This window comes from Muscardinus avellanarius (assembly GCF_963383645.1).
Source record: "Muscardinus avellanarius genome assembly, chromosome: 7".
In the NCBI taxonomy this organism is placed as follows: domain Eukaryota; kingdom Metazoa; phylum Chordata; class Mammalia; order Rodentia; family Gliridae; genus Muscardinus; species Muscardinus avellanarius.
Window position 1 is genome coordinate 22,795,306 of NC_137793.1, and position 24,388 is coordinate 22,819,693.

The 24,388-nt window shown below is 38.8% G+C and overlaps 1 protein-coding gene across 1 annotated transcript in view; it reads left to right on the top strand.

Annotated features, from left to right (window-relative positions):
* RANBP17 (RAN binding protein 17) overlaps nucleotides 1-24,388 on the top strand; it is a gene marked incomplete at both ends in the record, with an annotated part of 325,987 nt that overhangs the window by 206,786 nt on the left and 94,813 nt on the right. The window contains 3 exons of the mRNA XM_080698633.1: nucleotides 9,942-10,082; nucleotides 17,386-17,468; nucleotides 17,560-17,668. Coding sequence (XP_080554759.1) covers nucleotides 9,942-10,082; nucleotides 17,386-17,468; nucleotides 17,560-17,668 — 333 coding nt within the window. The remainder of the gene's footprint in view (nucleotides 1-9,941; nucleotides 10,083-17,385; nucleotides 17,469-17,559; nucleotides 17,669-24,388) is intronic.

Consider the following 24,388-nt stretch of genomic DNA (forward strand, 5'->3'; position numbering starts at 1 on the left):
ACCCATAAAAGGAGTCCTACATTAATTCATGAATTTATCTAAACTCATTTTTTACTTTAGTGATGCTGTTAACCTCAATAATTCTTAGGACTAATGACTTTGTTATTGCAAAGTAAACCACCTACATATTTCCCAGGGCCTGGTACAAAATGAAAACTGTAGGGTCCCTTATTAAGGATTTCAAGACCTCAACAGCTGAGCTTTAAAGCAGGATTTCTGGTCCAGGCCGCATGGCCCTGACCCCGGGAGGATGGGTGGGTGCAGGCGGAACACCCTTAGATGCCCCCCCCCACCCGAAAGGCCCTGGACGTCAGGGCCGCATGGCCCCACCCCAGGCTGGTGGGCGGGCGCGGGCAGGGCACCCTTAGGTGACCCCCCCCCTACCCAGAAAACCCCTGAGGTCCGGGCCCCAAGTCTCCTACTGTGGGCAGTACGGGCGGGGCACCCTTTGGAGACTCCCCTCCCACCCGGGAAGAAAAAAATTTTCATCAATACCAAGTGCCTGATCCTACATCCTCTCCAAACCGCACATACTCTTCTCTTATTTAAAAATAAAATAAAATAAAAAAGAAAAAGAAAAAAAGAAAAATATTCGAGAGGGGTTAAGATGGCCCCAGCGGCAGCTAGAATATTGGAGATGCAGACAAAACATATACATCTGAACTGGAACGTTTGGAAAAATTCCCCGCAAAGGAGGACTTCTGCTTCTCTACATCTTTAAGAATCCTGAACATCACCTGTAAGGAGAGAGTCTAGTGGAGACCTAGGAGGAAGGCGGTGGTGGCAGCAGTGGCTGAGATGGCGGTGGAGACTTGGATTTGGGAGAGGCAGACATCTGATCCAACCCACCCTGATCCTCTGAAGAAATTACCCCAAAGGTCAAATGCTACTGTCACGCATGCTTAGGAACACCGGACATTATGCGGTATGGGAAAAGAGCTTGGGAAAGATTTGAAATGGTGGAGGCAGTCGCATTGGCAGCGGCAAGTACTCAGGAGAGGCAGAGATCTGACATAATACACCTGGAACTTTTGAAGAAATTACCTCAGAGGTAGAATACTACCACCACATACCTCAGGAACATGGGACAACCTGCTGGGTGAAGAGGGTGCTCGGATCGGAGCCTGCCAAGGGGTGATGCCGGTGCCGGGGCCAGCAGGGCCAGGAACGGAGTCGGCTGTGAGGCAAAGCCGCTACTGAGGCCTCCAAGGCCAGGATTGGAGCCTGCCGAGGGGTTAGGCCGGTCCTGGGATCAGCAAGGCCAGGATCAGAGCCTGCCATGAGACAAGGCTGGGATAGGAGCCTGCCGAGGGTTTGGGGCCGGTGCCGGTGCCAGCGAGGCTGGGATCAGAGCCTGCCATGAGACAAGGCCGGTGCTGGGGCCTCTGAGGCCAGGATAGGAGCCTGCTGAGGGTTTGGGGCCAGCGAGGCCTAGATCGGAGCCTGCCATGAGACAAGGCCGGTGCTGGGGCCTCCGAGTCTGGGACTGGAGCCAGCCGAGGGGTTAGGCCAGTGCCGGGGCCAACGAGGCTGGAATCTGAGCCTGTCGAGGGGTTAGCCTGGTGCCTGGGTCAGCGAGACCGGGATTAGAGCCAGCCATAAGGCAAGGCCGGTGTTGGGGCCTCAGAGGTCAGGATCGGAGCCAGCTGATGCATTAGGTCAGGGCCGGAGCCAGCAAGGCTAGGACTGGATCCTGCCACAAGGCAAGGCCGGTGCTGAGGCTTCTGAGGCCGGGATCAGAGCCTGCAGAGGGGTTAGGCTGGTGCCAGGGCCAGTACGGTTGGGATTAGAGCCTGCCGTGAGGCAAGACCAGTGCTGGGACCTATGAGGCCGGGATCAGACTCTGCCGAGGGGTAAGGCCGGTGTCGGGGCCAGCAAGGCCAGGATCGGAAACTGCTGTGAGGCAAGGACGGAGCTGGGACTTGCGAGACCAGGATAGGAGTCTGCCTAGGGGTTAGGCCGGTGCCAAGGTCAGTGAGGCTGAGATCGGAGCCTGTTGTGAGGCTAGGCCGGTGCTGGAGGCCTCTGAGGCCGGGAGAGGAGCCAGCCGAGGGGTTAGTTTGGTGTGGGGGTCAGCGAGGCCAGGATCAGGGCCTCCCATGAGGCAAGGCCATTGCTGGAGCCAGCGAGGTCGGGATCAGAGTCCTTCGGGTGGCCAGGCCACCACTGAGGGAGGCCGTCAAGAGTGGGATCAGAACTTGCAATGCCGCATGCACAGAGAAATAGCACAGAAAATAAAATCCAGATGCTTCCCTAATTAGCAAGAACTAGGAGGAAAGGGGTAACAGGAGGAGGTCGAGTAGTAGAAAGGGCCCTATTGAGAAGCAATTAAGGTGAACAATCAGAGGGGAGGGGATGGAGGAGGGTGGAATCTCTTTAAAACTCATGATATGCGTAAACAATTATACCAAAGATAATCACCAATTAAGCATGGGATCGAGGGAGGGGAAGGGAATGGGATGGGGATTGGATGAGGGCTTATTGGATGATAAGTGCTTGTATATCCTCTCAAGTCTTGTATTCCAAAGTGATGTATGATTATGAGCCGGGCGTGGTAGCGCACGCTTGTAATCCCCGCGCTTGGGAGGCTGAGACAGGAGGATCGCACAGGTTTGAAGCCAGCCTCAGCTACTTAGTGAGGCTCTCAGCTACTTAGTGAGACCCTGGTTCCAAATAAACTATTAAAAAAAATAGGTCTGGGAGTATAGCCTGGAGGTAGAAAGCCTCTGGGTTCCACCCCCAGTACCACCAAAAAACAAAACAAAGTGATATATGATTACAAAAATAATAATAAGGCAGGCTTTCTAAGCCCAGGGTCCTTAGTGAGTACACAGTTCACACATTGGGAAGCTGTATGGTTCTCTGTGATATAAATAAATGACTTCTTCCATTTGGCTTCTGACTAACTCTCTAAGACTTTGGGTCTATCCTGTAGTTCCTTTACAGTGGTATTTGGTAGATTTAATATTTTTCCACATGTAGCACAAATCTATTTCTCTATTTGTTTCAGTGTTCTTGTCTTTACAGGCCAAAGTTTATTTTCTGTCAAAGCTACTTGTATCAACATGATGGTTTTATTTTTCAACCTCATTATCTTTCCCAATTTCACTTGTCCTTTTTTTTTGTTTGTTTGTTTCCTTAAGTGCAACAGCATATCTGCATATTTACTAGATTGAACATAAGTTAAGAATAAGGTAGTGATTCTTAAATTAATTCTATACTCATCTTTTTTTTTTTTTTTTGGCACTGGGGATGGAACCCAGGAGGTTTCTACCTCCGACCTATTACCCTCAGTCCTATTTTTTATTCTTTATTTTGAAACAGGGTCTCACTGAGTTGCAAAGAACCTCACTAAGTAGCTGAGGCTAGCCGAGAACTGCAATCCTCCTATCTCAGCCTTCCAAATGCTGGGATTACAAGTGTGAGCCACCACGCCCAGCAATTCCATACTCATCTTAATGACTTACTTTATCTTAGTGGCCTATCTCAATTCAGCAAATACTTGTAATTTTTAAATTTGAACAGAACTTACCCTAACTGAAGTGATTTCAGACTTCCTTTCCTATATTTTCCTAAGAGCTCAAAGTCAATTGTTTATTAACATAGTTTCCTTTTTTTTAACTTAACGCAAATCATATACAAATTTTTTGGAAACACATTTAGAAATGGTGTGCATATGTGATATGATAAGACATGTGTGTGTGTGCGCACATACTACTGAAGATTAAACCCAGTTACATTCTAACTCCAAGCTACATCCCCATCCCTCTTTCATTTTTTTTTTTTTATTTGGAAACATGGTCTCACTAAGTTTCTGAGAACCTTGCTAAGTTATTGAGGCTGGCTTTGAACCTGCAGTGTCCCTGTCTCACCTCCTAAGTACTGGGATTACAGGCATGCGGTACGATACCTGACTATGATATGACTACTTTAAGAGAGCCCTTTTACTCAAGATTACATAGAGCTTACATGCAAAACATCAAGAATAAAACTTTAAATAAACTACTGAGCAATGTGAAAACCAGATATTCTCACTCTGCTCTCGACCTCGATACTGCTGAGATGTGAATCCTGAATGTGATGGGGTCAGGAAAGAATAAAGCATGAGAGATGAAGCGAAAGTCTATAATATATTTGAGAGGCTAAGACAGGAGGAACAGTAGTTAGACTCTCAGAAACCTAGTGAGACCCTCTTTCTAAATAAAAATAAAATAGGGCTGGGAGTGTAGCTGGGAGGTAGAATGCCTCTGAGTTCAATCCCCAGTGCCCCCACACACAGACACAAAAGGTCTAGAATGAAATAATGGTGAAGGATGGCAGTAAAACTGGGTATGTCTGTTAGAAGGAGGAATAAACGAGCAACTAAGCTTTTGTGAAATGGTTTTAAAATGCATTGTTTTATTTCACTGAATACCACCATCTCCATATGGTTTGTGAGAATGTTAAATGATACTGGTTTCAGCATACATTCCTCAGGCGTATTTTTATTAACCATTTTCATCAAAAAAAAAAGACATTGATACTTTGTTCTCTGACCCTTTTAGCCATGAAAAATTCATCCCATAGTCTATCTCCCCTCTGCTGTTTTTACACTAAGATCAGGTGTGGTATTCTTCCCCTGTATCCCCCTTATTCACACCTCTTTAGATTCTTGCTTCACAAGATCAGTTTCTTCAGGTATTGTTTTGATCTAATCATTGCACATTCCGAAGTCCAGAATCACTTCCACTTGCTTCTTAGGCCAAAGTAGCTTTACTGATTTGAATCTGTGTCCTTTAATAGTACTTGACTTACTGACATCCTGTAACTAATTTCCAATCCATTCTTCAGCCACAATTTGTGATTTATACTTTAGCCAAAGAAATTTGTTTTACCTCCCCCTTGACACCCTTTATTTTCTTCCATTGAATCACCACTCTGTGCTATTCTCCTTCTGTTGACCCAGTGGTACTCAACTAGGTCTCTTTCAAGTTTGCAGTTCTTGCTAGAGATTTAGTAAACCTATCCTCAAATAGTTTTAATCTTAGTCTTTTAGTGCTTAGTAAATATTAATTCACTTTCGTTCCTACCGTCTCTTATTTTTCTTAATATTCCTTGCTCTTACCTATGTGTCTAGATATGTATGTAATATTTGTTAGTCTTGTATTCTCTTAATATATAAATTATTAGATATTAAGACTTGTTTTCCCTTTCTCCATAGTTTGAAATTTTCATAGAGTAGGCATTTAGAACACTTTGTGGCCCCCTTGATGAGAGACTAAGCCTTAATATCTGCTTCTTGTAAATAATTACTAATGTCACTTTAGATGCTTCATCTTAGTTAACCTGTTAAAAATGGTTTTTTCTAATAGATAAGGTTCATAAGCATAATCGTTTTGAAACAGCTAAATTTATATTTCAGTAACTATACTTTTACCTTCTAACTACCTACAGTAATTTCTAACATAGAATGTTCTTACCTGTAGAAAAAGGACTTTTTTCTATTCTGTAAAAGCTATGAGTATGCATTGCTTTTATATAATTGCCTAAAAAATTATTATTACCCACTCTGTTGTACTTAACGGATATCTTAGTGTATTATAGTAATTTTTAAAATTTTTTATTAGTACATTGTAGTCACACATCTTTTTTTGTGTGTGTATGTGGTACTAAGGATGGAACCCAGAGGCATTCAGCCTCTGAGCTACACCCCAGCCCTATATTTTATTCCTTATTTTTGAAACAAGGCCTTACTAAGTAGCTGAGGCTGTCCACAAACTGCGATCCTCTTTTCTCAGCCTCCCAAATACTGGGATTACAAGCACCACCATGCCCAGCTTCTAGTCATACATCTTAATGGAGTACAAGATGGTATAGGCATATATGCACATATCACTCATTTAGCCCTTCCACAATTTCCACCCAATTTTCTCCCCTCTCTCTCCTTCTCATGCTTGGCATACTGATTGACCTTAATATGTTTGTGAATGTACATCATGTACATTAGGGAATTTCCCTTTTCCTCCCTCCCTTACCCCTCAGTTAGGTCACCTTATTTGTTCATCTTTGGTTTCTCCTTCCTTGTCTGTAGTTCTTCCCATAACCCTTTTTCGCCCTAGCTTCCACATATTAGGGAGAGCATCACATTTTTTACTTTTTGCGGCTGACTAACCTCACTTAGCATAATGTTCTTCAATTCCATTCATTTCCCTGTGAACAATGTAATTTTATTCTTTATGGATGAGTAAAATTTCATTGTGTACATATTTCATAGTTTTGTAATCTGTTCATCAGTTGATCTTCGCAGGTTCCATAGTTTGGCAATTGTGAATTGTGTGGCTATGAACATAGATACCTATTCATTAGTTTGTTAGTTTGGTTTCCATTCTTACAGGTAGAAACCCAGAAGTGGAATTGCTAGATCATATGGTAGGTTCATTCCCATTCTTCTGAGGATCACCCATACTTTTTATTTATGCTGAATTTTAATTCAGTGTTAGGCAGTTGCATACACATAATTACTTGTTCAATATACAACCATTATGACATCCATGGGGGAAATTCTTAGAGAAAATAAGACTCCAAACACTTTATTGCACAGATCCTAACAAATTTTTAAGCTGGTAAGTCTCCCCCATACTATTTCCCAAAGTTGTTGCACTAATTTGCAATCCAGAGCTCCTACTTCTCTACATCCTCGCCAGCATTTGTTGTTGTTTGCGTTTTTAATGATTGCCATTCTAGTTGGAATTAGATGAAATCTCAGGATAGTTTTTATTTTAATCTTTCTGATGGCTAATGATGCTGAACATTTTTTTCAAACATGTATTAGCCATTGAATTTCTTTTGTGAAATGTCTATTTCACTTACCTGTTTTTTGGTTGAGTTATTTGTATTCTTAAAGCAGGGACTTTCTTGAGTTCTGTGTATATTCTAGATATTAGTCCTTTATCGGACAAATAATTGGCAAAAAAAATGTCTCCCATTCTATCAGCTTTCTGTTTAGGTTCCTGATAGTTTTCTTTGCTGTACAGAAGCTCTTCAGTTTAATGCAATCCCATGTATTGATCCTCCTTTTAATTTCTTGTGCCTTTGGGTCTTGTTGAGAAAGTTTTTTACCAGTGCCTGTGTGTTGAAGTGTTGAAACTATGCCGTCTCTGGTCTGATTTACAAGTCTTTGATCCACCTTGAGTTGACTCTTGTGCAGGGTGATAAAGTGGGGTTTATTTCCACTTTTCTGCATATGGTTAACCAGTTTTGCCAGCAAACATTTATTGAAGATGGTATCTTTCTTCCAGTGTATGTTTTTGGCCCCGTTGTCAAAAATCAATTGGCCAGCCAGGTGTGGTTGCTCACGCTTGTAATCCCACCATTCGAGAAGCTGAGACTGGAGGATCACAGTTCACAGACAGCCTCAACTTCTTAATGAGGCCCTCTGCAACTCAGTGAGACCCAGTTTCAAAATAAAGAATAACAAATAGGGCAGGGGGTGTAGCTCAGAGGTAAAATTCCCTTGGGTTCCATCCCCAGACCTGCAAAAAAAAAAAAAAAAAAACAATTGGCTATGAGTATGTGGATTTGTTTGTGATTCTTTAGTCATGCTCTATTGGTCTATGTGTCTGGTTTTGTGACAATACCGTGCTGTTTTTATTACTATGTCTCTGTAGTATAGTTTGAAGTCAGTATTTTGATGCTTCCTGCTTGGTTCTTGTTGCTGAGAACTTCTTTGGCTATTCTGGTTTTTTTGTTGTTCCAAATTAAGTTAAGGACTGATTTCTCTATATCTGAGAGGAATGACCACTAGCCAGCCTAACCAAATGGGTAATTTAATGAGTATTGTATTAAATCTGTAGATCACTTTTGGAAGAATGGCCATTTTGATATTTATTCTGCCTATCCAACATAGAGGGCTAGTTTTACCTTCTATTTGAGATAGTGTTTGTTTTTCTTTGCTTAGTTGTTTGATGGAAATTATTGTTTCTCTGGTTCTGGCATTTATTACTTTTTTTTTGCAGTTAATCTCTGTGAGTATTTTCTCTAGTGCTGGTTTGGAAGATATAAATTCTCTCAGTTTCTGTTTGTCATGGAAGATTTTTATTTCCCCATAAAATTTGCAAGATAGTTTTTCTGGGTAGGTAATTTTTGGCTGCAGGCTGTTCTCTTTCAGAGTTTCGAATATGGTACTCCAGGCTCTCCTAGCTTTCATAACTAGGTTTGGGAAGTCTGGAATGATTTTGCCTGTGAATATCACTTGGGCTTTTGTTTTGTTACCTTTAAGATTCTCTTCTTGAGCCAGGCATGGTGGTGCATGCTTGTAATCCCAGTACTTGGGTGGCTGAGACAGAAGGATCGCAGGTTCGAAGACAGCCTCAACAATTTAGCGAGGCCCTCTGCAACCTAGTGAGACCCTGTTTCCAAATAAGACAAAATCATGCTGGGGATTTAGCTCAGAGGTAGAATGCTCTCAGTTCAATCCCCAGTGCCAAAAAAATAAAAAATAAAATAAATTCTTTCCTTAGCTTTCTACATTAATCAGTTTGGCTGTTATGTAGCTTGGTGAATATTTTCTCTGATCTTGTCCAAAAGGAGTTCTATAAGTTTTGTATTAATCTCTTTTTCTATGTTTGGAAATTTTTCTGATATTACTTATTTCAAGAGACTGTTGATCCCTTTGGTTTCACCTTCTATTTCCTCTTCTATGTCTATTATTTCTTAGGTTAGTTCTTTTAAGATGGGCCCATATCTCTTCGATGCCCAGTTCATGCAATGGAATTTTTTAAATTATATACTATACATTCATTTTTTAAGTGATCGTCTTCTAAGAGCAAGATGCTCTTTTCCATATGATCTAATCTATTGTTTATAGTTTGTATTGATGCCTTCACTTCAATGATTGCATCCTTCACTTCAGAGCTTCTTTCTGATTCCTGTTCAGGGTATTCAGATTCTTTATTTTCTTTTTTTTTTTTTTTTTTTTTTCAGGTTCTCTCTAAATCCTTTCAGAAATTCCACATCATTTCTACTGTTAAATTTCTGATTTGTCCTTTTGGCTATCTCTCAATTTGTGGTGTCACATTCTGTTATTGTGGGGTTGTGAGAGCTCATTGCTTTCTTGCTCTTTCTCATGATTTCAGGTTTCATCAGTTTGTATCTTTGTTGCTTTTGGTAGCTTTCTCTCACTATATAGGTGTCAGCAGCTGGTATATTCAAGGGCAAGTTGTATTCAATGTTGAAGATTGAGTGAGGAAGAAGGTGATGAAGTAGTAAATGTAAGAATAGAATAAAGTAGCAAATAGAATTGAATAGAATGATAGTTTTATTTTGGTAAGCTAATATATAAGAGAGATTAGGGATAGTAAATATGTAGTAGAATTCTAGTAACCAGTGTATTTAGTATAGGAGGGCTATAAAGTAGATTTTTGGGGAGAGGTCTGGGGATGGAACCCAGGGGCATTCGACCTACGAGCTACACCCCCTGCCCCGTTGTTTTTTATGTTTTGTTTTGTTTGTTGAAACAAGGTCTAAGTTGCAGAGGGCCTCACTAATTAGCTGAGGCTGTCCGCCAACTGCAATCCCCAGTTTCAGCATCCCAAATAGTGGGATTACAAGTGTGCATCACCATGCCCAGTTTAAAGTAGATTTAACAGAAGAGAAAGAAAAAAAAGGGATGGAGAGAAGAAAATGGATATGTATGAGGGAAGGTACTTATAAAAGGGTTGGGAAAGAAAGCAAAGAAACAAGCACACACACAAAACAAAACAACCAAATAACACAGCCCTACAAATTTATGAACAGTGAGCAGACTTGGCCTCTGCAGTCCTCCTGGATCTACGTGGATTCTTTCAGCCATTTAAGATTCACATTCTATAATTGTTTCTCAAGCATGTTCTAAGCAATCTCATTTGCTCTGTAACCTATACTAGGGATGTCAGTTTATATCTCTACTTTTTGTTCTCCTTCAGTGATTGGGACTTTGGCCTGGTGTCTCTCTGCAGGAGCTGAGTGCCTTCAGCACCTTTCCCCCTGCAACACTGGATCTCTGAGCTCTCAAAAAGCACCTGTCACCAACACTGAGCCTGAATCTTCCCTGGCCTGCATAGGCAGTGAGTGCTACTGGGACCAGGCCCAGTGTATATGCAGGAGTTCACGTTCTCCACAGCTAGGGCTGGGTTGCTGTGACTTCTTTCCTGTCACCACTATTAGCTGGTCTGTGGTGATCTCCAGAGCCCCTGCTAGGGCTCTGAGTCCTGGGGATTACTGGCCCTTTTGCCCTGGGGACTGTTTGCTAATTCTGCTGTATCCACAGCAGGCTCCATACCCACCTTTACCAGAGTGAACCGCAAAGTCTCAGACTCTGCAAGACTGTGAGTCTGTCACTTACTGCATGATCCCTGCGATTGTGACAGGCGGTCTCTAGTGGGTATGGCTAGTTTACTTATGGTGTTTTTAAGCGCTGCTCTGGGTCTTTGGGGGGGGGGGGCAGTGATCTTGGCCACCAGTGCTGTAAGTCATAGCCAGGCTTAAGGAGTCAGGGGCTCACCTCTTATAATATCGATGAACTGCATAAACTTCATTCATTTCAGGTTGTTGGCTGTTTTGCTGGCAGTCTCTGGATACTCTAGTGCCAGCCAGCAGTCCCATCATACTGAGGCAAGATGGTGCAGCCCTTGAGACTGCAGCCATTTGAGGCGAGCATGGTTCATTTCTGCTTTTTGATCTGCCTTCTAGCCTTGTTTCTATGAACTTTCAATTTTCAGTGTTCTGTTCAAAATTATGCTGGTTTCTTTCTTTTATCAAGATGCTGTTTTCACGGCTATAGAGACTATGGGTCAGCAGGACTGATATATGCTGCTTCCCTCAGTTACCAACTTTCCAGAACAGGGCTCTACTATTACAATTATAATTTTTTTCAGATTTTAACACTTCTGTAAATAGGATATGTCTTACAGTTAATGATATTCTAAGTAGCCTTTTCTTAGTGTGTGAAACAGTGGTATTATTTACAATCACTGGCATTTCAGATTTGATGAAATATAGCTGTATTCTGAAAAGCTTGCTACCATGAGTTATGGCTGTGCTTGATCCTACTGCATCCATCAGCCTCAAAAAGTACGATGTACTTTTTCTTCTTCTAAAAGGAAATAGATCTTCCAAATTTTTATCTACCTCTAACATACAACATTCTTTTAGCTTTTTCTTACCTTTCTCCTTTTGTCATGATGCCTTTAGTAAAACCACCTTCACCCTTTAAAACACCCTTCACCTGTGTTTTTATAACCACATAATTACAGAAGAGAAAGTTTTGTTTAGAAGGTTCCTATTATTGAGTCAAACTTTGATCACTTGGTTAGGTTGTCCCATTAAAAAATTGGTTCCTCCTAAAAGAAGAGGTTCCCTTCACTCTTCTGGGACCTAATTCTAGTTCTCATCATATTTTTTAAAAGATACTGATCTTTGAAAGAGCAAGAAGTAGCCTTCTAAAACTCAAATAGATATGATGTAACCTAGTGAAAAGAGCTTATGCTTTAAAGTCAGACAGACCTGAATTTGAATTGTCTCTACCATTTATATGTTCCATAGGTGTCCTTTACTAAGTGTTCTTACTACTCAAGACTTTTAGTATTCTTTCTGTTACAGTTAACACCTTTACCATGTTTACTGCTATGATATGCAGGCTTCTGAATTTAACCTAGCCCTGCCAATTCTAATGTCTCCACCCAACTAAAATGACACAACTGAGAAAAATCGATTTCTTAGAGAATAAGATGAAAGTATAAAGATTGTAAAATGAGTCCATTTGACTTTTTTTGTGTGTGTGTGTTTGGTACTGGGTGTGGAACCCAGGGGCTTTTCTACCTCTGGGCTGCACTCCCAGACCTATCTTTTATACTTTATTAGGAAACAGGGTCTCACTAAGTTGCTGAGAGCCTCACTAAGTAGCTGAGGCTGGCTTTGAACCTGTATGATCCTCCTGTCTCAGCTTCCCAAATGCTAGGATTACAAGCGTGCAGCACCATGCGCGGCTTTTTCCATCTGACTTTTTTAACATTACAAATCCTCTTAAGGTCATAACTTTGAATTGAATTTTTATAAAGGAATATAAATATTCAGATAAATTCTCATTTTTTCTCTATTGAAAAAAATTAAAAAATCTTTATCTTTTTTTCAGTGTAATTAAAAGTCAGTGAAGCTGGCCTTGATACAAAGTGCACAGATGCAGTTCTGCAGAAAATATGTCTTTGGCAGATGAGATTCTTCCAGTGAATGTTCTGTTTATTACTTCTATAAATAGTCAGTTGTCAAAACATGACTTGTTTATTAACAGCACTGATAGGAAGATTTCTGTTAATGGCCACATTCATATTATCCATAGGCCCTGTCACTGTTAGCTTTGCAATCTTAAGAGAATTGTATTTGGTAACTACTTAAGATATTTCTTAAGTATTGATCCCCACCCTTATTTAAATGAGTGAGATTTGAGTGACAGTTCAATTGAGTGATTGATTATTTTTAAAAATCACCAGATCAATATCTGGATACAGGAGAAAACTTGCTACCTATCAGCACTGATTTTGTTGCCCTTCAGTTGCCAGGAAAAAAAAAAAACAGTACATTGAGTACTCTACTGAGAAGTGCACTGAAAAAAATGCCTCAATGCCATTTCTACCCTTAGAAAGCATGTAGTCTAATATAAAAGTAATCTACATATAATGTACAACTGCAATCATCCTTAGAGTCAGAGGGACTAAGATCTAAATCGTACTAAATTTTGCATGTGTTGGGGATTAAACCTAGGGGGTTCTGCCTCCAAGCTATGCCCTCCCCAGCCCTTTCTTTGTTTTTGAAACTGAGTGTAGCTAGATTGCTTAAAGTCTTGCTAGGTTGCTGAGGCTATTCTTGAACCCGACCCAGCCTCAAAAGTACTGAAATTATGGGCATACACCACCATACCCAGCTCTATTTTTTTTCTTTTGTTAAGTTATTTATTTTTTGTGTATTTACTTATCTGAAAAAGAGAAGTAATCTGCCTATCTCTTGAAATTGGGAGAATTTACCCATTCTGAAAGTTGTACCCATTCTTTAAAGTCTCTGTATCTCTGTCTTCTTCCCTGAGTTATAATTGGTAAAGACATTTACATCATTTAATCCTCAAAAAAGTCCTGTAAGGTAGCTTGAGTATGGGTTTTATCCTCATTTGTTTGAGAAGGAAACTAAAATTCAAAAGGCAGAGTATTGTGCTCAGACTCATCCAACAGGTTGAATAATAGTTTTTCAGTGCCACTGCAAAGAAGCAGTTTGCAAAATTCTATATTTGGAGATGTTGTGAAGGAAAGGAAACAGTGTTTTCATAGTAACATGAATGAACAATGTAAGAATATATGGCCTTCAAGAAAGTCTAGAATGGAGACTTCTGGGAAGATGGCAACCGAGAAAAGCAGCATTTACAAGCCCTGCTAAAACTCGATCTCTATTGCCACAGAATCAGTGCTTTTCATAGCCAGAAAACGCCATCAGCAGAGAAATTAAAAATGTAAACACAAGGGACAGAGAAAAAAAAGACTAGAAGAACAACCAGAGACCAGAAATCAAACCCACAATGCAACAGCGGGGCCGTGCTGGCACCATTTTCCCTCACAGCACCAAGATCCAGAGAGGAAAGGTAAGGAGCTGAAGTAAGCTGCTGCAGGTGTAATTCAGCAATTCTTTCAGCACAAAGAACATCTAAAACTCCCAGTAGTCAAGCTCATCATGCCTTCCACGGACTCAGAACGGAGCTCAAAACCAGAAAAGAAAAACGCCAGCCTCACGGCCAAGGGCATGAGAGCAGCGCCAAATTGCCAACAGTGCCAGCATCACGGCCGAGGGAGTGGCAGCTGCGCCATATTGCCAGCAGCTCCAGCCTCACGGCCAAGAGTGTGACAGCGGCACCATATTGCCAGCAGCGCCAGCCGCACGGCCGAAGGCGTAGCAACAGTGCCATATTGCCAGCAGCACCAGCATCACGGCCGAGGGCATGGCAGTGGCGCCATATTGCCAGCAGCTCCAGCCTCACGGCCAAGGGCGTGGCAGCGGCACCATATTGCCAGCAGCGCCAGCCTCACGGCCAAGGGCGTAGCAACAGTGCCATATTGCCAGCAGCGACAGCGAGTTCACCGGGCCCTCGACAGCTCCTGATCAACACGCACAATAACCGTGAGTGAAATTGCGGCCCCTAAAGGAGAAATCCCTGGACTATACTCCCAGGGACTTTGATAATCTCCCTGGGTCTGAGATTTTGCAGTCCAACCCAGTGAAGGAGTAGCGATGGCAGAAATACCACACCTTAGTCGCAGTTCCCCATGGGAAAACGCCAAGCCTGGCACCCCCCACGGCCTCGATTAACTTCCCGGGCCTGAGACTTTGCGATACAACCCAGTAAAGGAGTAGTGGCAGCTGAGATTACCACAGATTTGAGATACAGAGCACCCTAAGTGAAGTCATAGTGATCCAGGAAAGGCACAAACTTCTGAAATCATGGGAAAGAAGAACAACAATAAAGCATCGAATGCCCACAACCCCATATTATCAGAACCTGGTAACACAGAAATTCAGAGATCTCCAGAAGATCAAATCAGGAATATAACTGTCGAAATAATACAGGACCTTCTAAACAAATTTAGTGAGAGTCTAAAAGACATAAATAATGCAATCATTGAGGTAAAGGCCTCAATTCAAAGTATAAACAATCGATTAGACCATATGGAGAATAGAATCTTGCTCCTAGAAGAGGATCACTCCAAAAACGAACGCATAATTTATAACTTAGAAAAAAAATCAGACAGCAGTAATCTGACATTGAAGAAATATGGGCCCATTTTAAGAGAGCTAACCTAAGAATAATCTGAATGGAGGAGGGAAAAGAAGGTGAAATTAAAGGGGTCAATAATATCTTCAAAGAAATAATAGCAGAAAATTTTTCAAACATAGAACAAGAAATCGATACACAGGTCCAGGAAACGTATAGAACTCCCTTTAGACAGGATTAGAGAAGAGGTTCCCCACGCTATATAATTGTCAAAATGACCAATGTAGAAACCAAGCAGAGAATCTTAAAGGCAACAAAAACAAAAGGCCAAGTGACATTCAGAGGCAAACCAGTTAGAATCACTCCAGACTTCCCAAACCGAGTCATGAGAACCAGAAGGGCTTGGAGTAACATATTCCAAACTCTGAAAGAAAACAACTTCTCCAGCCAAAAATTTCCTGCCCAGCACAACTATCAAATTAGATGGGGAAATAAGAAGCTTCCATGACAAACAGAAACTGAAGGAATTTATGTCTTTAAAACCAGCGCTAGAGAAAATACTCAGAGATTAACTACATAGAAGAAATAGGTAATACACACCAGAACCAGAGAAACAAGATTTTCCATCCAGTAGAAAACTAAGCAAAGAAGAATATATTTATGTGTTTATTGGTTAAAATCTTTGGAGATTCATTATTTATTTTAGTCTTTTACCTATTTCTAAATTGTATTGTTTGCTTTTATTGTTGCTAATTTTTAAAATTTCTATTTGGAATATTAATATACCTTCAGATATAGCATTTGGAAATATTTTACTCCATTCTATCATTAACTTTTAACTCTGTTTACACTGTCTTTGGATGTACAATATTTTTTTATTTTTTAGGAAGTTTCTTTGTTTATTCTATTTTTGCCTGTGCCTTTGAAATCATATCCAAGAAATCACTGCCAATTTCAATGTTGTGAAGTGTTATGACCCAGGTTTTTTTCTAAAAGTTTATAGTCTTAAGATTTACATTTAGGTCTTTTATCTATTTTGAGTTAATATTTGTATATGGTGTTAGGTAAGGGTCCAGATTTTTTTTTCATGTAATTATTATTTTTCAACAACATTTAGTGAAAGGATCGTTATTTCCTTCACCAAATGTTTTTGGAAACCTTGTCAAAAATACCTTGACCATATATGGAAGAATTTATTTTTAGGCTTTTTATTTTACTCCACTGGTTTATATATCTGTCTTTATAGCAGTATTATACTGTTTCAATTAATGTAGCTTTATAAGGTTTGAAATCAGAAAATGTACATCTTCTAGCTTTGTTCTTTTTCAAGATTGTTTTTGGGTATTTAGAGTTCATATTTCATGTTAGGATAGATTTTTTCTGGAAAAAAAATATAGGATAGTTTCACCTTAAAAAAAAAAAAGGAAAAAAAATCCTCTGGTAAGAAAGAAAGCAAAGAGAAATATTGAAATGTTATCTCTACATGATCAAAAGTTTGATATCAGACAAATGAATCTGTTATATGAGATTATCATTGTTAATTTTGGATAAATTGCTATAATATTAGATGTCAACCACTAAGCCAAACTTGGGAAGGAGGGAGGGGAAGGGAATGGTGTGGGGTAGGGACTAACTGGACGATATGTACACATTTTTTTTACACAAGTTTTTTTTAATCCCATTATGATGTATGAATACAGTGCACCAATAAAAAATTAAAAAATTTAAAAAAAGAAAGTCTAGAATGGCCAATATACGCCCTAGCTACAGTAAAAACCACATGATAATTGTAAAGTACAAAAAGATGGTGTTTAAATACTAAATAGAGGTGGTAGAACCTTTGCATTGCTTAGGTCTGATATTTATATTTATGATTTCTTAGTTCTCATTTTGTGTTCAACTGTATAATGTGGTACAGTAAAGAGAACATGGTCTTTAGAGTCAAACCTCAGTTCAAATCTCAACACTATCAACCCATAGTTGTGTATTGTGGGCAAGAAATTTAATTTCTCTGAGCTTCTATTTTATCTCCAGAGCAAAAACAATAATATTTAACAATATAATTGTGAGGATTGTGTGGAATAACATATAAAAAATGCCTTCTTCTTGGGCATTTGAGAAATATTAGTTCCATTAACCTCTAGTCCTTCCATTTGATGATCTGCAGTCTGCCACATTCTCCTAACTGTATTCTCATCTTAGATTTCAAGCTGAGCTCATTTATTCTTAGAATTTAATAATTTCTCTTTTCTCGATAGCCTCTTATGGATCTTTTATAACTATTTTATTATGAAATAGCATTAAGTCAAAAGAAATTCTCAAATTATACCCAAAATGTAAAAGGGTCAGTTTTAATTTTCCACTATCAAGATTTTAATAGTAAAGGAATTCTTGTCTTAATTATAAAATTCATTCTTCCTATCCATAAGTAGAATATGTATAAAATGGAAAAGTAATTGCATTGGTTAATAATGGATTATCATTCTTAAAAGAATGAAAGACATTACTATAGGAATGCTCTTAGAAATAATGTTTATTCTCCCAAAGTCAAAATGAATGCCATTTCAGTTCAGTATTATTTTCTGATTTGTTATATATTGATAAGACATATACTTTTCCAGATTCCTTAACTTCTACTACCTATATTCTTTTAAAAAAACTTGTGAAAATAGATGCTGTGAAATTCATGCTGAAAAACCACACGGTAAGTCTTAATTTATTAGCCAAAGACTAGAATTGTCTGACTAATTTAGACCAAGCACTAGTAACTTTGGGTGTTCTTTTACTTTGATTAGAGTGAACACTTCCCCTTTCTTGGTATCAGTGACAGTTACAGTCTCAGTGGCTTCAGGTGCCGAACAACCTTCTACACAGCTCTCACTCGCCTTCTGATGGTAGATCTAGGTAAGATTAAGAATTTAAGCTCAATTAATAAGAGATCAACAATATACTGTATGAATAAAGGAGTGAAATACTAGTCGGTATAACATTTACCTTATTCAGCAGTTTTTTAATAACTTTCTAAGATTTGAACATTCACCTGTTAGCATTACAGCTATGACTAAGGTAATAGTTTTCACCTCAAATGACACTTAACTCTTACCTCAAAGTTTATTTTCTATATATCCATTGATCCATTAATGTTACTGTTATAAATCTAGGAATAATCTTAAACACAGAAATGCTTTTTAAAGGGGTGTGTGTGTGTGTATGTGTGTGTGTGTTAACATTTAAGCTGGAGAAAAATATAAATGTCTATCAATAGGGAATTATAAAATTATTGAGCATCTACTTATTAAGGAGATGGTTTGTAGATATTAAAACTGGTGACTTTTAAAGGTAATACTATACGTGGAATTTTATGTTATAAAACTAAGTGAAAAGTCAAGGTGTTAGACTGTGCAAATGGTATGATCATATATATTGAGAGGGAGGAAAGTGTGTCAAAAAAGGTCAAATAAAATTGTTTAGAAGTCTTTTATCCAAGCTTGGAGATACACACCTATAATCTCAGTGCCTGGGAGCCTGAGATTGGAGGATCACAGGATCCAGCACTTACCAACTTAATGAGACCCTATTTCAAAATAAAAAAGGCTGGCAATATACCTCAAAGGAAGGACACCCCCCCCCCGGTTCAGTCCCCAGTAACACACAAAAATATGCTAAATTGTTGATACATCATAGTAAATAGTATGGAAATACCTTAAAAATTAAAAATAGAACTACCATATGATTCAGCAATCTCACTACTGGGAAATGAAATTGGTATGTAGAAGAAACATCTCTCTTGTATTCACAATAGCCAATGGAATTAACTTAAGTGTCCATTAAGTGGATGACTGGATAAAGAAAATGTGGTAAATATACACAAAGGGTATTATTTAGCCATAAAAGCAAAAAACACCTTGCCACTTGCAACACTATGGATAAACCTGGAAGACCATGTGTTAAGTAAAATAACCCAAATATTGCATGATCTCATTCATATGTGGAATCTAAAAAATTAATCTTGATAACCAAGACTTCCGGGAAGATGGCGACTGAGAAAAGTGGGGCTTAAGAGCCCCGCTAACAACCAATCTCCATTACCACAAAATCAGCGCCTTTCATAGCCAGAAAACACCATCACCAGAGAAACAAAAAAAATCGCCAGGCTCCAGAGAGAAAGCGGACTGAGAACAGAGCTCAGAGCCACAGAGGAGATACACCGGCCTCACTCCCGAGACCGCGGCAGCAGCGCCATACTGCCGGCGGCAGCGGCGACTTCACCGGACGGCTACAGCAAGCCGAGGTGAGCCGCTGTGGAACAGCCAGGTGGAATTTCTCGCCACAGGTAAAATCTAAAGCTCCCAGTGGCTGAGCTCAGCACTGATTCAGAGTGGAAATCAAAACCAAGAAGAAATACGCCAGCCTCACAGCCGAGGGCGTGGCAGCGGCGCCATATTGCCACTGGCGGCAGCAGCAGAGAATTCACCGAGTCCAGTACAGCTACATCTGCAAACTCAAGAACAGTGAGTCAAATTGCGGGCCACAAAGGAGAAATCCCAGTACTGTACTCCCTGGGACTTGACCCAGTGGGGGAGGGGCGGTGGCAGAGATATCACACCATAGGAGAACGTGCAACCTGGCACCCCCCCACAGTCTAAAGCAGCCTCTATCGACTCTCTGGGTAGGAGAATCTGTGATACAACCCAGTAAAGGAGTAGTGGGGTCTGAGATACTACAGACTCGAGATCCAGAACACCTTAATTGAAGTCATAGTGACACAAGGGAAGAACCCAGAGAAGGTACAAACTTCCGAAATCATGGGAAAGAGGAATAATACTGGAGCAATCAATGCCCACAACCCCACAACATCAGAACCCAATAAAACAGAAAATCAGATATTTCTAGAAGATCAAATCAGGAAAATAACTGTAGAAATAATAGAGGTGCTTCGAAAAGAACTCAGAGAGAGCCAAAAAGAGATAAAGGATGCAATTAATGACGTAAAGGCCTCAATTCAAAGCACAAACAACCGATTAGACCACATGGAGAACAGAATCTCGCTCTTAGAAGATGATAATTCCAAAATTGAACGCATAGTTTCTAATCTAGAAAAAAATATCCGACAGCAGGAATTTGATATTGAAGAAATATGGGCCCATTTTAAGAGAGCTAACCTAAGAATAATTGGAATAGAGGAGGGAAAAGAAAGTGAAACCAAAGGGATCAACAATCTCTTCAAGGAAGTAAGAGCAGAAAATTTTCCAAACATAGAGCAAGAGGTTGATACACAGGTCCAGGAAACTTATAGAACTTCCTTTAGACAGGATCGGAGAAGAGGATCCCCACGCCACATAATTGTCAAAATGACCAATGTGGAAGCCAAGCAGAGAATCTTAAAGGCAACAAAAACAAAGGGCCAAGTGACATTCAGAGGCAAACCAATTAGAATCACTCCAGACTTCCCAAACCAAGTCATGAGAGCCAGAAGGGCTTGGAGTAACATATTTCAAACTCTGAAAGAAAACAACTTCCAGCCAAAAATTTCCTACCCAGCAAAACTTTCTATCAAATTAGATGAGGAAATAAGAAGCTTCCATGACAAACAGCAACTGAAGGAATTTATGTCTTCAAAACCAGCGCTAGAGAAAATACTCAAAGAGATTAACTACAAAGAAGAAATAGGTAACACACACCAGAACCAGAGAAACAAGAGTTTCCATCCAACAGTCAACTAAGATTGGTTATCTGTGGAGATTCATTACTTATGTTAGTCTATTACCTATCTCTAAATGGTATTGTTTGCCTTTATTGTTGTTAATTTTTAGGATTTCTAGTTGGAATATTAATATATCTTCAGATATAGCATTTGGAAATATTTTATCCCAATCTATTAGTAACTTTTAACTCTGTTTACATTGTCTTTGGATATACAATATTTTTTTTTTTTTAGGGAGTTTGTATACTCTTCTGTTGCCTGTGCCATTGAAATCATATCCAAGAAATCACTGCCAATTTCAATGTTATGAGGTTTTATGACCCAGATTTTCTCCTAAAAGTTTATAGTCTTAAGATTTATATTTAGGTCTTTTATCTATTTTGAGTTAATATTTGTATATGGGATTAGGTAAGGGTCCAACTTTATTCTTTTCCATGTAATTATTATGTTTCAACAATATTTAGTTAAAAGATTATTATTTCCACCACCAAATGTTCGTGGAAACCTTGTCAAAAATAACTTGACAATATAGGGAAGAATTTAGCTCTAGGCTTTTATTTAACTCCAATGGTTTATATATCTGCCTTTAGAACAGTACTACACTGTTTCAATTATTGTAGTTTTATATGGTTTGAAATCAGAAAATATATATCTTCTAGCTTTGTTCTTTTTCAGGATCGTTTTGGGTATCTAGAGTCCATATTCCATATTAGGATAGTTTTTTTTTCCTGAAAAATAAATATATAAATATATGATAGTTTCACCTAAAAAAAAAATAGAAAAAAAATATTCTCTGGTAAGAAAGAAAGTAAAAAGAAATATTGAAATGTTATCTTTAAGTCATCAAAAGCTTGGTATCAGACAAATGAAACTGTTATGTGAGATTATCATTTTTAATTTTGGATAAATTGCTATAATACTAGATGTCAACCACTAAGCCAAGCATGGGAGGGAGGGATGGGGAGGGGTTCGGGTGGGGCTGACTGGGCGATGTGTGCATGTATGTCTACAAAAGTTTGTATCCCACTATGATGTATGAATACAGTGCACCAATAAAAAAAATAAAATAAAATAAATTAAAAAAATAAAAAAATAGATCAATAAAAAAGAATAACCAAAAAAAAATAAAAAATAAAAAATTAATCGTACAGAATTAGAGAATAGAATGGGAGTAGTCAAGAGCTAGGGCAGTTAGGGAAACAGTGAAGGGTGATCAAAGCTTTAATACAAAATTTTATGTAGGTGAGAGGAATAAAGCTAAGGAGATCTCCTGTGTAACATAGTGGATTTAGTCAATATTGTATTCTTGAAAAATGATAGAGACTTTAGGTATTCTCACCACAAAAATGATAACAATGTGTGGTATTTCACGTGTTAATTACCCAGATTTAGTCATTTCATAGTGTTTATATACTTGAAAACATTATGCCTTAAATGGCAAATACATATACTTTCTTTTAGGCATTTAAAAATAACTAAAAAATGATAGATTTTGTCTTTGGGTAGTAGATGATAAGTAATTATTTTACACTTCTGATTGCTTGAAATTATCTTTAAATCTTTAATGCATTTTTTATAATGATAAACTTTTTAACTTATTTCTAAGTCTTGAAAATTTTAATTTTAATGATATGTAAAAACATAAAATTATTTATATTAACAGCATCCCATGTAATGTTTGATACCTGTATACATTGTGTAATTTATTTTTTTAATTTTTTTTTTTTTTTTTTGTGGTACTGGGGGTAGAACCCAGAAGATTTCTACCTCTGGGATATACTCCCAGACCTATTTTATATTTTATTTGGAAACAGGGTTTCACTAAGTTGCTGAGAGCCTCACTAAATAGCTTAGGCTGGCTTCGAACCTGCGCGATCCTCCTGTCTCTGCTTTCCAAGCGCGGGGATTACAAGCGTGTGCCACCACGCCCAGCAAGCATTTATCATTTCTCACAGTACAAACTTTCAAACTCCTTTCTTCTATCCTTTTAAGGTGTACAATACACCACTGGTATCCATCCCTGCCGTACAGTTTAGTGCACCAGAACTTCTTCTAGCTAACTGTAACCATGTACTCACTGATCAACCATTCCCCACCTTTTAGCATCACCACCACCACCACCCTCCCACAACTCTCTCTGGCCTCTGATAACTACCTCACTATGATCTCAACATTTTTAGATTCTACCTTTGAGTAAAATCATGTGGTACTGGTCTTTCTATGCCTGGCCTACTTTACTTAACATACTGATCTTCAGATTCATCTATATTGAGGAAACAATAGAATTTTGTTCTTTTGTAGCTGAATAGTATTCTGTTGTGTATTGGTGTCACATTTTCTTTCATTCACCAGTGAATACGTAAGTTGCTCCTATTTCTCAGCTATTGTGAGTACTGCTGCAATGAACATGGGAATATAGATGTCTCTTCAGCATACTAATTTCATTTTCTTTGAATATATACCCAGTAGTGGGATTGCTGGGTCAAACGGTGGCTTTATATTCTGTTTTTAAGGAACTTTCATATTATTTTTCATAATGGCTATGCCCATTTCCATTTCCAGCAATAGTGTACAAGGGTTCCCTTTTCTTCATATCCTCACCACCACTTACTATCTTTAGTATTTTTGGTAATGGTTATTCTTACTAGGGTGAATTTAATTTGAATTTCCCTGATTAGTGATATTAAGCTTTTTTATATACCATTGGTTGTTTGTATATATTTTGAAAAATGTCTATTTAGATGTACCATTTTAAAATCAGATTTTTTGTCATTGTTTGCTATTGAATTTTTAGGTTTCCATATATATTCTGGATATCAACATTTTATTAGATGACTAGTTTACAGATACCTTCTCCCATTCTGCAGGTTGTCCCTACACTGTTGTCTCTTTTATTGTATAGAAGCTTTATAGTTTGCAGTAACCCTGTTTGTATATTTTTGCTTTGTTTTTCCCCTGTGCTTCTGAGGTCTTATTCAAAAACTTTTTGCCTGTTTTTATTGAAAAGCTGGAGCTACTGAAAAGTTTACATAGAACCTTAAGATGGGCACTTAAGCCTCTCTGTGTTACTCTGTTAACTCTGGATTCCCATTTTTGCCAAACTTGAATACTATAGGTTAGATCAACCAGTATAAACACATGAAAGGGTGCAATCAATGACAATATTATACTTGGAGAATATAACATTGATGATATTTTTTCTTCCTTTGTCTTGCAAAGTATTGATTGATCCATCAACATAAATATGAAGTTTTTAACATGATCATGCAAAAGGGAAGAAGATAAATAATTTTATTTTGTACATACAAAGCATTGAAACTTGAAATGGAAAGGTGACTAAACTCCTTCATGCCCCGCATTCATATTATTTTCATCTATTTCGGCAGAGTAAATCACCAGAAAGACAGCCAAAAGTTGAGAGAAATGTAACTAGAATGATTAAGGAGCTTAGTGGGATTGATTTCTAAGAAAAGATTAAAAGAACCATGTATGTATAACTTGGCTAAGTGACAACTAGGGCTGGAGGCAAAGAGAAATGTCTATAAATATTTGAAGAGTGTAAACCAGACATGCAAAACCCAATCATCTGCTACCTTGGGCCAGGGGGAGATCTAACTGAATGACAGCTTTTCATACTGCACACTGGCCTGTTTTACCTCTTAGCTGCTTCTTTGGAAAGAAGAAAAGATTCTGCCACCACCTTCCACAATCATGGAGCAAGTACGGTGTTCTGGACCCAGCAGACAAGATAAAGATGGGTTAGGCATACTAGGTCCTGGCCTTAAGGAGCCTACCTTTCTTATTTTCCCACATATCCAAGCATCCAAGAAGACCTTGAAACTCTTGCATAGAGTTAGTTTACTTCCCAACCCTTAATAATTGCAAGTGCTATTGCAGTGACCCTGTCACAGTAAAAGAAG